General features: G+C 48.1%; 1 protein-coding gene across 1 annotated transcript in view; it reads left to right on the top strand.

Annotated features, from left to right (window-relative positions):
- Positions 1-5959: 5959 nt before the first annotated feature.
- The window catches only part of LOC112073645 (potassium voltage-gated channel subfamily A member 3), a 68296-nt gene continuing 60631 nt past the window's right edge, over positions 5960-13624 (top strand). The window contains exon 1 of the mRNA XM_070440240.1: positions 5960-6288. Within this exon, the coding sequence (XP_070296341.1) occupies positions 5960-6288 (329 nt within the window). The remainder of the gene's footprint in view (positions 6289-13624) is intronic.

The raw sequence follows: 13624 nt of genomic DNA, 5'->3' as shown, positions 1-13624 counted from the left end.
CCAGGGGCCATGTCTCTCTGTGTGGTTGTCCCAGGCCCCTGGCTCTCTGGGTGGTTGTCCCCAGGCCCCTGTCTCTCTGTGTTGTCCACAGGCTGTCTCTCTTGGTGGTTGTCCCCAGGCCCATGTCTCCTTGGTGGTTATCCCCAGGCCTGTCTCTCTTGGTGGTTGTCCCCAGGCCCCGTTCTCTTTGGTGGTTATCCCAGGACTGTCTCTCTTGGTGGTTGTCCCCAGGACTGTCTCTCTTGGTGGTTGTCCCCAGGACTGTCTCTCTTGGTGGTTGTCCACAGGCCTGTCTCTCTTGGTGGTTGTCCCCAGGCCCATGTCTTCTTGGTGGTTATCCCCAGGCCTGTCTCTCTTGGTGGTTGTCCCAGGCCCCTGTCTCTCTGGTGGTTGTCCCCAGGACTGTCTCTATTGTGGTTGTCCCCAGGACTGTCTCTCTGGTGGTTGTCCACAGGCCTGTCTCTCTTGGTGGTTGTCCCCAGGACTGTCTCTCTTGGTGGTTGTCCACAGGCCGTCTCTCTTGGTGGTTGTCCCCAGGCCCATGTCTCTCTTGTGGTTATCCCCAGGCCTGTCTCTCTTGGTGGTTGTCCCCAGGCCCCTGTCTCTCTTGTGGTTGTCCCCATTCCTGTCTCTCTTGGTGGTTGTCTCAATCCTGTTCTATCTTTGGTGGTTGTCCCAGGCCCCTGTCTCTCTTGGTGGTTATCCCAGCCCTTTCTCTCTTGGTGGTTGTCCCCAGGCCCCTGTCTCTCTTGGGGTTGTCCCCATTCCTGTCTCTCTTGGTGGTTGTCCCCATTCCTGTCTCTCTTGGTGGTTGTCTCAATTCCTGTCTATCTTGGTGTTGTCCCCAGGCCCCTGTCTCTCTGTGTGGTTATCCCCAGCCCTTTCTCTCTGGTGGTTGTCCGCAGGCCCCTGTCTCTTTGGTGGTTGTCCCCAGGTCCATGTCTCTCTTGGTGGTTGTCCCCAGGCCCCCGGCTTCTTGGTGGTTGTCCCCAGGCCCTGTCCTCTCTGTGGTTGTCCCCAGGCCCATGTCTCTCTTGGTGGTTATCCCCCAGGCCTGTCTCTCTTGGTGGTTTGTCCCCAAGGCCTGGTCTCTCTTGGTGGTTGTCCCCAGGACTGTCTCTTCTTGGTGGTTGTCCCAGGATGTCTCTGCTTGGTTGTCCACAGCCTGTCTCTCTTGGTGGTTGTCCCCAGGACTGTGTCTTCTTGGTGGTTGTCCACAGGCCTGTCTCTCTTGGTGGTTGTCCCCAGGCCCATGTCTTCTCTTGGTGGTTATCCCCAGGCCTGTCTCTCTTGGTGGTTGCTCCCAGGCCCCTGCTCTCTTGGTGGTTATCCCAGGCCTTTCTCTTGGTGGTTGTCCCAGGCCCCTGTCTCTCTGGTGGTTGTCCCCATTCCTGTCTCTCTTGGTGGTTGTCCCCATTCCTGTCTATCTTTGGTGGGTTGGTCCCCAGGCCCCTGTCTCTCTGGTGGTTGTCCCCAGTCCATGTCTCTCTTGGGTGGTTGTCCCCAGGCCCCTGTCTCTCTTGGTGGTTGTCCCAGGCCCCTGTCTCTCTTGGTGGTTGTCCACAGGCCTGTCTCTCTTGTGGTTGTCCCCAGGCCCATGTCTCTCTTGGTGGTTATCCCCAGGCCTGTCTCTCTTGTGGGTTGTCCCCAGGCCCCTGTCTCTCTTGGTGGTTACCCCAGCCTTTCTCTCTTGGTGGTTGTCCCCAGCGCCCTGTCTCTCGGGTGGTTGTCCCCATTCCTGTCTCTCTTGGTGGTTGTCCCCATTCCTGTCTATCTTGGTGGTTGTCCCCAGGCCCCTGGTCTCTCTTGGTGGTTGTCCCAGGTCCATGTCTCTCTTGGTGGTTGTCCCCCAGGCCCCTGTCTCTCTTGGTGGTTGTCCCCAGGCCCCTGTCTCTCTTGGTGGTTGTCCCCAGGCCCCTGTCTCTCTGAGGCCAGCGGAAGTGCACTTCAGATGGTGAGGATCCCAGAGGAGAGGAGGAGGAGGGATAGATAGAGGAGAGGAGGAGGAGGATAGTAGAGGAGAGGATAGTAGAGAGGAGGAGGATAGTGAGGAGAGGAGAGGAGGAGGAGGATAGTAGAGGAGGAGGAGATTAGTAGAGGAGGAGAGGATAGTAGAGGAGGAGAGGATAGTAGAGGAGAGGAGGAGGAGGTTAGTAGAGAGAGGAGAGAGAGGAGGAGGATAGTTAGAGGAGGAGGGAGGAGGAGGATAGTAGAGGAGGAGGAGGATAGTAGTAGGAGAGGAGGAGGAGAGTAGTAGAGGAGAGGAGGAAGGAGGAGGAGAGGAGGGAGGGGGGAGGAGAGGAGAGGAGGACAGTAGAGGAGGGAGGGGGGAGGAAAGGAGGGAGGAGCAGAGGAGAGGAAGAGGATAGGAGGAGGAGGATAGTAGAGAGGGGAGGGGGAGGGAAGGAGGGAAGGAGCAGAGGAGAGGAGGAGGATGGGGAGAGTAGAGTAGGAGGAGAGTAGTAGAGGATAGGAGGAGAGTAGAGGAGGAGGAGAGGAGAGGAGGAGGAGAGTTAGTAGAGAGGAGGATGGTAGAGGAGAGGAGGAGGAGGAGAGTAGTAGAGGAGAGGAGGAGGAGGAGAGTAGAGGAGAGGAGGAGGATAGTAGAGGAGGGGAGGAAAGGAGGGAAGGAGCAGAGGAGGGGAGGAGGAGAGTAGTAGAGGAGGGGAGGGGGGAGGAAGGAGGGAAGGAGCAAGGAGAGGGAGGAGGAGGAGAGTAGAGGAGGGGAGGGGGGAGGAAAGGAGGGAAGGAGCAGAGGAGAGGAGGAGGAGATAGAGGAGGGGAGGGGGAGGAAAGGAGGGAAGGCGCAGAGGAGAGGAGGAGGAGGATAGTAGAGGAGGGTTGGGGGAGGAAAGGAGGGAAGGAGCAGAGGAGAGGACGGAGGATAGTAGAGGAGGGGAGGGGGGAGGGAAGGAGGGAAGGAGCAGAGGAGAGGAGGAGGAGGATAGTAGAGTATGGGAGGGGGAGGATAAGTAGAGGAGGGAGGGGGGAGGGAAGGAGGGAAGGAGCAGAGGAGAGGAGGAGGAGGATAGTAGAGGAGGGGAGGGGGAGGGAAGGAGGGAAGGAGCAGGCGGAGAGGAGGAGGAGGATAGTAGAGGAGGGGAGGGGGGAGGAAAGGAGGGAAGGAGCAGAGGAGGGGAAGAGGAGAGGTAACCCTACCCCTCATTACTCCTTGTTCTGCTAACTCTATCCTTTATTAGGCTCTACACCACAACAGACTCCTGTTCTACCCACCTGTCCCCAACTGGCCTCTCTGGCCCTCTGTTCTCCCCCTCACCCCCTAACTCCCCCCTTTTCTCTCTGCTAGTTATCAGGTGTCCTTGGCTCTTTGTCGGTTTCTTTGTCTGAGGGAACAAAGAGTCTCTCCCTTTCTCTCTCTCTAACTCTCTTTCTCAATGTCTCTAATTCTCTAACGCTCTATTTGCCAAATTCCCCTGCCCTAATGGCATGTCTGGCTTTACTTCTTGTATTGTAAAACATGCATGACCAGTCAAGAGGTTTTCTTTATCTGACTATGGTCTACATTGTAGAATAATAGTGAAGACATCAAAACTATGAAATAACACATATGGAATCATGTAGTAACCAAAAAAGTTTTAAACATATCAAAATATATTTTGTATTTTACATTCTTCAAAATAGCCACCCTTTGCCTTGATGAAAGCTTTGCACACTTGGCATTCTGTTAACCAGCTTCATGAGGTAGTCACCTGGAATACGTTTCAATTAACATGTGTGTCTTGTTAAAAGTTAATTTGTGGAATTTCTTTCCTTCTTAATGAGTTTGAGTAGATCAGTTGTGTTCTGCCACGGTAGGGGTGGTATACAGAATATAGCCCTATTTGTTAAAAGACCAAGTCCATAGTATGGCAAGAACAGCTTAAATAAGCAAAGAGAAATGACAGTCCATCAAGTGCAGTCGCAAAACCATCAAGCGCTACGATGAAACTGGCTCTTATAAGGTCTGCCACAGGAAAGGAAGACACAGTTACCTCTGCTGCAGACCTTCGTGGACAAATTACTGCAAAGAAATCATTAGTAAAGGACACTGAAAATAAGAAGAGACTTGCTTGGGCCACGAATCACGAGCAATGGACATTAGACCGGTGGAAATCTGTCCTTTGGTCTGATGAGTCCAAATTTGAGATTTGTGTTTCCAACCGCTGTGCCTTTGTGAGGCGCAAAGAATGTGAACGGATGATCTCTGCATGTGTGGTTCCCACCGTGAAGCATGGAGGAGGAGGTGTGATGGTGAGGGGGTGCTTTGCTGGTGACAGTCAGTGATTTATTTAGAATTCAGGGCACACTTAACCAGCATGGCTACCACAGCATTCTGCAGCCTTTTCTGCAGCCTTACGCCATCCCATCTGGTTTGCGCTTAGTGGGACTATCATTTTGTTTTTCATCAGGACATTGACCCAAAACACATCTCCAGGCTGTGTAAGGGCTATTTGGCCCAGGAGAGTTATGGGGTGTTGCATGAGATGACATGTCCTCCACAATCACCCGACCTCAACCCAATTGAGATGGTTTGGGATGAGTTGAACCTCAGAGTGAAAGAAAAGCAGCCAACAAGTGCTCAGCATATGTGGGAACTCCTTCAAGACTGTTGAAAAAGCCTTCCAGTTGAAGCTGGTTTCGAGAATGCCAAGAATGTGCAAAGCTTTCATCAAGGCTACTTTGAAGAATCTAAAATCTAAAATATATTTTGATTTGTTTAACACTTTTTTGGTTACTACATGATTCCATATGTGTTATTTCCAAGTTTATTCTACAATATAGAAAATAGTCAAAATAAAGAAAAACCCTTGAATGAGTAGGTTTGAGTCCAATGGTCCCACTCATTCACTCAGCCTATTGAGTCCACTGGTCCCACTCCATTCACTCAGCCTATTGAGTCCACTGGTCCCACTCATTCACTCAGCCTATTGAGTCAACTGGTCCCACTCATTCACTCAGCCTATTGAGTCCACTGGTCCCACTTATTCACTCAGCCTATTGAGTCCACTGGTCCCACTCATTCACTCAGCCATCCTCCCTTCTCCGGACCATCTCTGGAGACCTTCTCCCATTCCTCACTTCCCTCCACAACTCATCCCAACTCATCCCAACCCTCTGGTTTAAAAATGGCCCGTGGCTCCCCTCCTCAAGAAACCAACACTCAACTCCTCTGATGTCAAAAATGACCAACCCTTTTTAATTTTATTTCCAAAACACTGTGCTGTCTCTGACTAACTCTCACTATCTTTCTCAGAACAACCTTTACCTTAACCAGTCAGGCTCTAAGACAGGTCACTCAACCGAGACTGCTGTTCTCTGTGTTATGGAGGCTCTCGACACTGCCAAAGCTGACTCTCTCTCCCCTGTTCTCATCCTCCTAGATCTATCCGCTGCCTTCGACACCACGAAGCATCAGATTCACCTCTCCACCCTTTCAGGTCTTGGCTTCTCAGGCTCTGCACACTCTTGGATTGCATCTCACCTGGTCCTACCAGGTGTCATGGAGAGGATCTGTGTCTGCATCACGTGCTCTCACTACTGGTGTCCCACAGGGCTTGATTCTAGGCTTGATTCTTCTCCTCTTCTCTCTATACACCAAGTTACTCGGGTCCATCAAATCCTCACATGGTCTCTCCTATCATTGCTAGGCAGATGACACTTAACTTATTTTCTCCTTCCCCCCTTCTGACACCCTAGGTGGAGAAATGCCTGACAAATATCTCCGCTTGGATGTTGGCCCACCACCTCAAGCTCAACCTCTACAAGATGGAGCTGCTCTTCCTCCTGGGGAAGGCCTGCCTACTCCAAGAACTCTCCATAACAGTTGACAACTCAGTTGACAACTCAATGGTCTCCCCCTCCCAGAGTGCAAATAACCTTGGCATGACCCTGGACTACACCCTGTCATAAAGCAGTAACTCGCTCCTGTAGGTTCATGCTCTATCTCACACAGGAAGCGATGCAGGTCCTGATCCAGGCACTTGTAATGTCCCATCTGGACCAGCTGTTGGCTGGGCTCCCCGCTTGTGCCATCAAACCCCTGAAACTGATCCAGAACGCTGCAGCCCACCTGGTGTTCAACCTTCCCCAGTTCTCCCATGTCACCCCGCTCCTCCACACACTCCACTGGCTGGCCTCCAGTCGAAATCCACTACAAGACCATGGAACTTGCCTACAGAGCAGCAAGAGGAACTGCCCCTCCGTACCTTCAGGCTCAAACACTTCACCACAACTCGAGCACTCCGTTCTGCCACCTCTGGTCCCTTGGCCCTCCCACCCATACGGGAGGTCAGCTCCCGCTCAGCCCACTCCAACCTCTTCTCTGTCCTGGTGTAACCAGCTTTCTTCTGAAGCTAGGACATCAGAGTGCCTGCCCATTTTCCCCAAACATCTGAAACCCTACGTTTTCAAAGAGTACTGTATCTTAAATATCCCACTTTGTTGTAGAGCGTTTAACACAAAATCCGGGGAGGGGCAAGCTGAGTATAAGACTGTATCATCTGCATATAAGTGGAGGAGAGAGCTTCCTACTGCCAGAGCTATGTTGTTGATGTAAATGTAGAAGAGCGTGGGGCCTAGGATTGAGCCTTGAGGTACACCCTTGGTGACAGGCTGTGGCTCAGACAGCAGATGTTCTGACTTTATACACTGCACTCTTTGAGAGAGGTAGTTAGCAAACCAGCCCAAAGACATCTCAGAGACACCAATACTCCTTAGCCGGCCTACAAGAATGGAATGGTCTACCGAATCAAAAGCTTTGGCCAAGTCAATAAAAATAGCAGCACAATATTGCAATGGTGACATCATTGAGGACCTTTAAGGTTGCAGTGACACGTCCATAACCTGAGCGGAAACCAGATTGCATACCAGAGAGAATACTTGACAATTATTGACAAGTTTTTCCAACACTTTTGATAAACAGGGCAAAATAGAAATAGGCCTATAACAGTTAGGATCAGCTTGATCTCCCCCTTTAAATAAAGGATGAACCGTGGCTGCCTTCCAAGCAATGTGAACCTCCCCAGAAAGGAGAGACAGGTTAAAAAGGTCAGAGATAGGCTTGGCAATGATAGGGGCAGCAACCTTAAAGAAAAAAGGGTTTAAACCATCTGACCCAGATTATTTTTTGGGGTCAAGTTTAAGGAGCTCCTTTAGCACCTCGGACTCAAGGACCGCCTGCAGGGAGAAACTTGGTAGCTCGGCAGGGGGAAAAGAGGGAGGAGCATCGGGGCTAGTCGCAAGGAGGATGGGCAAGGAAGCATGGCTGAGTCAATCCTTAATGAAGTAGTGATTAAATGGCTCAGTCATGTGCTTCTTGTCAGTAACAACCACATCATCAACTTTAAGAGACATGGGCAGCTGTGAGGAGGAGGGTTTATTCTCCAGGTTTTTAACCGTTTTCCAGAACTTCTTGGGGTTAGACCCACAGAGAGAGAACTGCTCCTTAAAGTTACTAACTTGAGCCTTCTGGATAGCCTGAGTGCACTTATTTCTCATTTGCCTGAACGAGAGCCAGTCAGCCTGAGGAGGCATGTGCCGAGCCTTTCGCCAAATGCAATTCTTGAGGTGGAGTAACTCTGCAAGATCACGTTGAAACCAGGGGCTGAACCTGTATTTAATTCTCATTTTCTTTATGGGGGCGTGTTTGTTAAAATACCATTGAAAATATCAAAAAAGAAGGTCCAAGCGTCTTCGACAGAGGGGATCAAGCTGATTCTATACCATTTTACAGAGGCCAGGTCATGAAGGAAGACTAGCTCATTAAAGTTTTTTAGCAAGTGTCTATGACAAATCAGGACAGGTCATTTCACTGAGCAGCTTTACGAACAGAGGCTGTAAAACTGTGATCACTAAGGTCATTACAGAAAACACCAGACTGATACCTATCAGGATTATTTGTGACGATAACATCGAGGAGAGTAGCCTTTTCTGGATGTTTGGAGTCATACCTTATGGGATTGGTGATAATCTGAGAAAGATTTAGGGAGTCCCATTGCTTTAGGACTTGGAAAGGTGGTTTAAGCATGTCCCAGTTTAGGTCACCTAGCAGGACAAATTCAGACCTAGTCTAAGGAGCCAGGAGAAGAGCTTAGGGCAGGTAGGGTACAGGCCGGTGCTGATGGAGGACGATAGCACCCAGCAACAGTCAACAAAGAGCTATTTGAAAGTTTAACACTTAAAACCAGCAAATCAAATTGTTTTGGGACAGACTTGATGCAGACAAAATTTCCACTCCCCCACCGTTGGAAGATCTGTCTTGCAGAAAAAGGTTACAACCAGAAAGGTTAACATCAGTTTTCAAAACACTCTTTCTTAACCACATCTCAGTGATGACCAACACATCTGGATTGGAGCTGTGAACCCACACTTTCAATTGATCCATTTTAGGTAATAAGCTTAGGTAATTTTAGGTAATTTTAGGTAATAAGCAGAAAACCCAGGCTTTTACGAGAGCAGAAATCAGTGAAGCAGATATCAGAGCACAAGTCAGAATTGGGGCTAGCAACAGTAGATGGGCCAGGGTGTACATGCACATTTCCAGATATCATCAACATTAATACAATCAAGGCACGGCAGAGGACAGGGAGTTTGCAATTGGCATGCTGACATGCAGGGATGTCCACCAGAACCGTTGCCAGAGAATTGAATGTTCCTTTCTTTACCAACATCGTTTTAGAGAATTTGGCAGCACATCTCTCTCTCTCTCCCCTGTCTCTCTTTCTCTCGCTCTCCTCTCTGTCTTTTGCTCTCTCTCTCCTGTTTCTCTGTCTCTCTCTCTCTCTCCTTCTCTCTATCTGTGTCTCTTTCTCCTTCTCTCTCTCAATTCAAATCAAAAGGCTTTATTGCCAAAACAAATGGAATAGACAATAAACAAAAGGGATATAAACACGGAAATAAACAGTAAACATTACACTCACAAAAGTTTTAAGACTTTATACATTTTTCATGGAAATTACCACCGGGGACACCTGAAAACAATCTTAAAACTTTTTTGGGATAGGGGTCAGCATTTTCACTTTTGGATGAATAGCGTGCCCAGAGTGAACTGCCTCCTACTCTGTCCCAGATGCTAATATATGCATATTATTATTACTATTGGATGGAAAACACTCTGAGGTTTCTAAAACTGTTTGAATGATGCCTGTGAGTATAACAGAACTCATATGGCAGGCGAAAACCTGAGAAAAATCCAACCAGGAAGTGGGATATCTGAGGTTGGTCGATTTTCAACTCTGCCCCTATTGAATGCACAGTAGGATATGGATCTGTGTGCACTTCCTACGGCTTCCACTAGATGTCAACAATCTGTAGAACCTTGGATGAAGCTTCTACTGTGATGTGGAGCCGGATGGGAGCTGTTTGAGTCAGTGGTCTCGCAGAGAGCCAGGTCCTGGTCACTCGCATTTCACATGATAGCGACCTGCGTTCCATTGCTTCTCTACAGACAAAGGAATTCTCCGGTTGGAATGTAATTGAATATTTATGATAACAAAATCCTAAATATTGATTCTATACTTAGTTTGAAATGTTTCTTCGACCTGTAATATAACTTTTTGAAGTTTTCGTCCGACGTTCGGCTGGACCTGCACGAGCGTTTGGACAAGTGCACTAAACATGCTAGCAAAAGTAGCTACTTAGACATAAGTAATGGACATTATCGAACAAACAACGATTTATTGTGGAACTAGGATTCCTGGGGGTGCATTCTGATGAAGATCATCAAAGGTAAAGGAATATTTATGATGTAATTTCGTATTTCTGTTGACTCCAACATGGCGGAGAAATGTTGTTATTTTTGAGCGCCGTCTCAGATTATTGCATGGTGTGCTTTTTACGTAAAGTTTTTTTAAATCTGCTACAGCGGTTGCATTAAGAACAACTGTATCTTTAATTCTGTGTAAAATAATTCTGACCTGGTGTGCTGGGCGTGTGTTTTTAAGGAGAAGTTTATCTAAAGTTCCATGTAAAACACTTGTATCTTTCATCAAAGTGTATGATGAGTATTTCTGTTATTTGATGTGGCTCTCTGCAATTTCACAGGATATTTTGGAGGCATTTCTGAACATGGCGCCAATGTAAACTGAGGTTTTTGGATATAAATATTAACTTTATCGAACAAAACATATATGTATTGTGTAACATGAAGTCCTATGAGTGTCTGATGAAGATCATCAAAGGTTATTGATAAATTTTATCTCTATTTCTGCTTTTTGTGACTCCTATCTTTGGCTGGAAAAATGGCTGTGTTTTTGTGACTTGGCTCTGATCTAACATAATCATATGTTGTGTTTACGCTGTAAAGCATTTTTGAAATCGAACACGACGGGTAGATTAACAAGATGTTTATCTTTCATTTGCTGTATTGGACTTGTTAATGTGTGAAAGTTACATATTTCCCAAAAATATTTTTGAATTTCCCGCGCTGCCTTTTCAGCGGAATGTAAAAAAAAAAAAGAAAAAAGAACAGCAAGCTGGAGAGGTCACATTCCAACTCAAGCTGGAGAGGTCACATTCCAACTCTAGCTGGAGATCGACATTCCAACTCTAGCTGGAGAGGGTCACATTCCATCCTCTAGGCGGAGAGGTCACATTTCAACTCAAGCTGGAGAGGTCACACCAACTCAACTGGAGAGGTCACATTCCAACTCAAGCGGAGAGGGCACAGTCCAAACTCTAGCTGCAGAGTACACATTCCAACTCTAAGCTGCAGAGGTCACATTCCAACTCAAGCTGGAGAGGTCACATTCCAACTCTAGCCGGAGAGGTCACATTCCAACTCTAGCCGGAGAGGCACATTCCAACTCTAGCTGGAGAGGTCACATTCCAACTCAAGCTGCAGAGGTCACATTCCAACTCAAGCTGGAGAGATCACAGTCCAACTCTAGCTGCAGAGGTCACATTCCAACTCTAGCTGCAGAGGTCACATTCCAACTCAAGCTGGAGAGGTCACATTCCAACTCTAGCCGGAGAGGTCACATTCCAACTCTAGCTGGAGAGGTCACATTCCAACTCAAGCTGGAGAGGTCACAGTCCAACTTAGATCTATAAAGTACCGGTCTGAATGGAGATCCACCGTTAGATGCTATTTACTGATCACACAGACAAGTTATATTTGCATGATTTAGCTAATTCATTATTCATAGTTAATTCATCATTAACTTTTGGTTCGTAACATGTCACGGACCAATACCTCACGAGGCTTCTTCCCTCCAGCTGAGACCTTGAAACTGAGACAATCCTATTCTTTAAACAAGGTCTGGGCGTACTGCCAAAATGCAGATACCAATAGTGAGGATTCTTCCCAGGCACGATCAATCAGTCACTTGTGTTGTAATTATGTGCAAATAGATGATGAAAAGGGTCATGAAAAAACTTGTTGTATTTACAATGTTTTTGTGCCTCCACTGGTCGCTCCATTCTCATTGCAACGAGCCACACATCTTGCTGCTGTGACAGATATGAGAGTTTATAAATGTTTTATTGTTTTTTAAATTCTTTGTGGTTCTGTGTGATATGTGGCAAAAGTCTGTCTTCTCTTGGAGACCAGGTCTGCCTATGGTTGGCTGTCTCAATAGCAAGGCTATACTCATAGAGTCTGTACATTAGTCAAAGTTTTTTGGGTCATCACAGTGGTTTTCTCTCTCCTCTCTCTCTCTCTCCTCTCTCTCTCTCTCTCTCTCTGTCTCTGGTCTCTGCTCTGTCTTCTGTCTCTGTCTTCTGTCGTCTGTCTCTGTCTCTGTCTCTGTCTCTCTCTCTCTCCCTCTCCCTCTCCCTCTCTCTCTCCCTCTCCCTCTCCCTCTCCCCTCTCCCTCTCCCTCTCCCTCTCTCCGTCTCTGTCTCTCGTCTCGCTCTCTCTCTCTCTCTCTCTCTCTCTCTCTGCCTCTCTCTCTCTCTCTCTCTCTCTCTCTCTCCTCTCTCTCTCTCTTCTCTCTTCTCTCTCTCTCTCTCCCTCTCTCACTCTCTGTCTGTCTGTCTGTCTGTCGTCGTCTGTCTGTCTGTCGTCTGTCTGTCTGTCTACCTTTCTGTTCTGTAAGAAGATGCATTCTAATTAGGTCTTAGCTCTGGAACAAATCACTTCTTATAGCTGCTAGTAATAGTATGTAATTAACCCTTATGTTCCTAGCCAGCGTATGCTGGCTGCGCCACCACACACACACACACACACACACACACACACACACCACACACACACACACACACACACACACACACACACACACACACACACACACACACCACACACACACCACACACACACACACACAACACACAACACACACACACACACACACACACACACACATCAAATAAAGTATATTTTATAATAAAGTACCTAAATACATCCTAATCATTAGGACTACACCAGGATGTAGTGTGCTAACATTGCTAATTATAATTAAGGGCAGGAAGCCTTTGTGTGTTGTGTGTTGTGTGTGTGTGTGTGTGTGTGTTGTGTTGTGGTGTGTGTGTGTGTGTGTGTGTGTGTGTGTGTGTGTGTGTGTGTGTGTGTGTGTGTGTGTGTGTGTGTGTGTGTGTGTGTGTGTGTGTCTGCTTTGTGGGAGACAGAAGCCTCCCCACAAAAGCAGTCTACACTCCCAACAAGAGGCCCGGAATGGATACAAACTGTGAATAGTTTTGCTGCCCTGGAGCCTGATCTTCCTGCACCTGTGACTTGCGGCTGCTGTGCCTTCTTCTCCTTGGAAACCTTCCGTCCCTGATCGAGGGCTTCTCCATCTGTCAGAGGTCTGCCACCATCCTGTGTAGCGTGGGACGGGCGGATTTCCTCGTCCTTCTCCGACAGCCATGATTTTGGGCAGCTCCATGGCTGCGCCTTCTTCACCGCGCTGGCTGTGTGGTGGACCATTTCAGTTTGTCCGTGATGTGTACGCCGAGGAACTTTCCACCTTTCTCCACTACTGTCCCATCGATATGGATAGGGGGCTGCTCCCTCTGCTGTTTTCCTGAAGTCCACGATCATCTCCTTTGTTTTGTTGACGTTAATGTTGAGTGTGAGTTGTTTTCCTGACACTTCTGAAAAGACCTCACCTCCTCCCTGTAGGCCGTCTCGTCGTTGTTGGTAATCAAGCCTACCACTGTAGTGTCGTCCGCAAACTTGATGATTGAGTTGGAGGTGTGCATGCCCATGCAGTCGTGGGTGAACAGGGAGTACAGGAGGGGGCTGAGAACACACCCTTGTGGGCCCCAGTGTTGAGGATCAGCGGAGTGGAGATGTTGTTACCTACCCTCACCACCTGGGGGCGGCCCGTCAGGAAGTCCAGGACCCAGTTGCACAGGGCGGGGTCGAGACCCAGGGTCTCGAGCTTAATGATGAGTTTGGAGGGTACTATGGTGTTAAAACTTCTTATGGGCAGGTGGGACGGTAGCGTCCAACCTGGCCAACATTCAGTGAATTTTCAGAGCGCGAAATTCAAACTACAGAATTGTAAAAATTTAACTTTCATAAAATCACAAGTGTAACACATCAAAATAAAGCTTAACTTCTTGTTAATCCAGCCGCTGTGTCAGATTTTAAAAAGGCTTTACGGTGAAAGCACACCATGCGATTATCTGAGGACAGCGCCCCGCATACAAAACCATGAAAAACATATTTCAACCAGGCAGG

Source organism: Salvelinus sp. IW2-2015, unplaced genomic scaffold, assembly GCF_002910315.2.
Source record: "Salvelinus sp. IW2-2015 unplaced genomic scaffold, ASM291031v2 Un_scaffold2328, whole genome shotgun sequence".
Taxonomy (NCBI): Eukaryota; Metazoa; Chordata; class Actinopteri; order Salmoniformes; family Salmonidae; genus Salvelinus; species Salvelinus sp. IW2-2015.
This window is presented reverse-complemented; position numbering and strand designations above follow the sequence as displayed.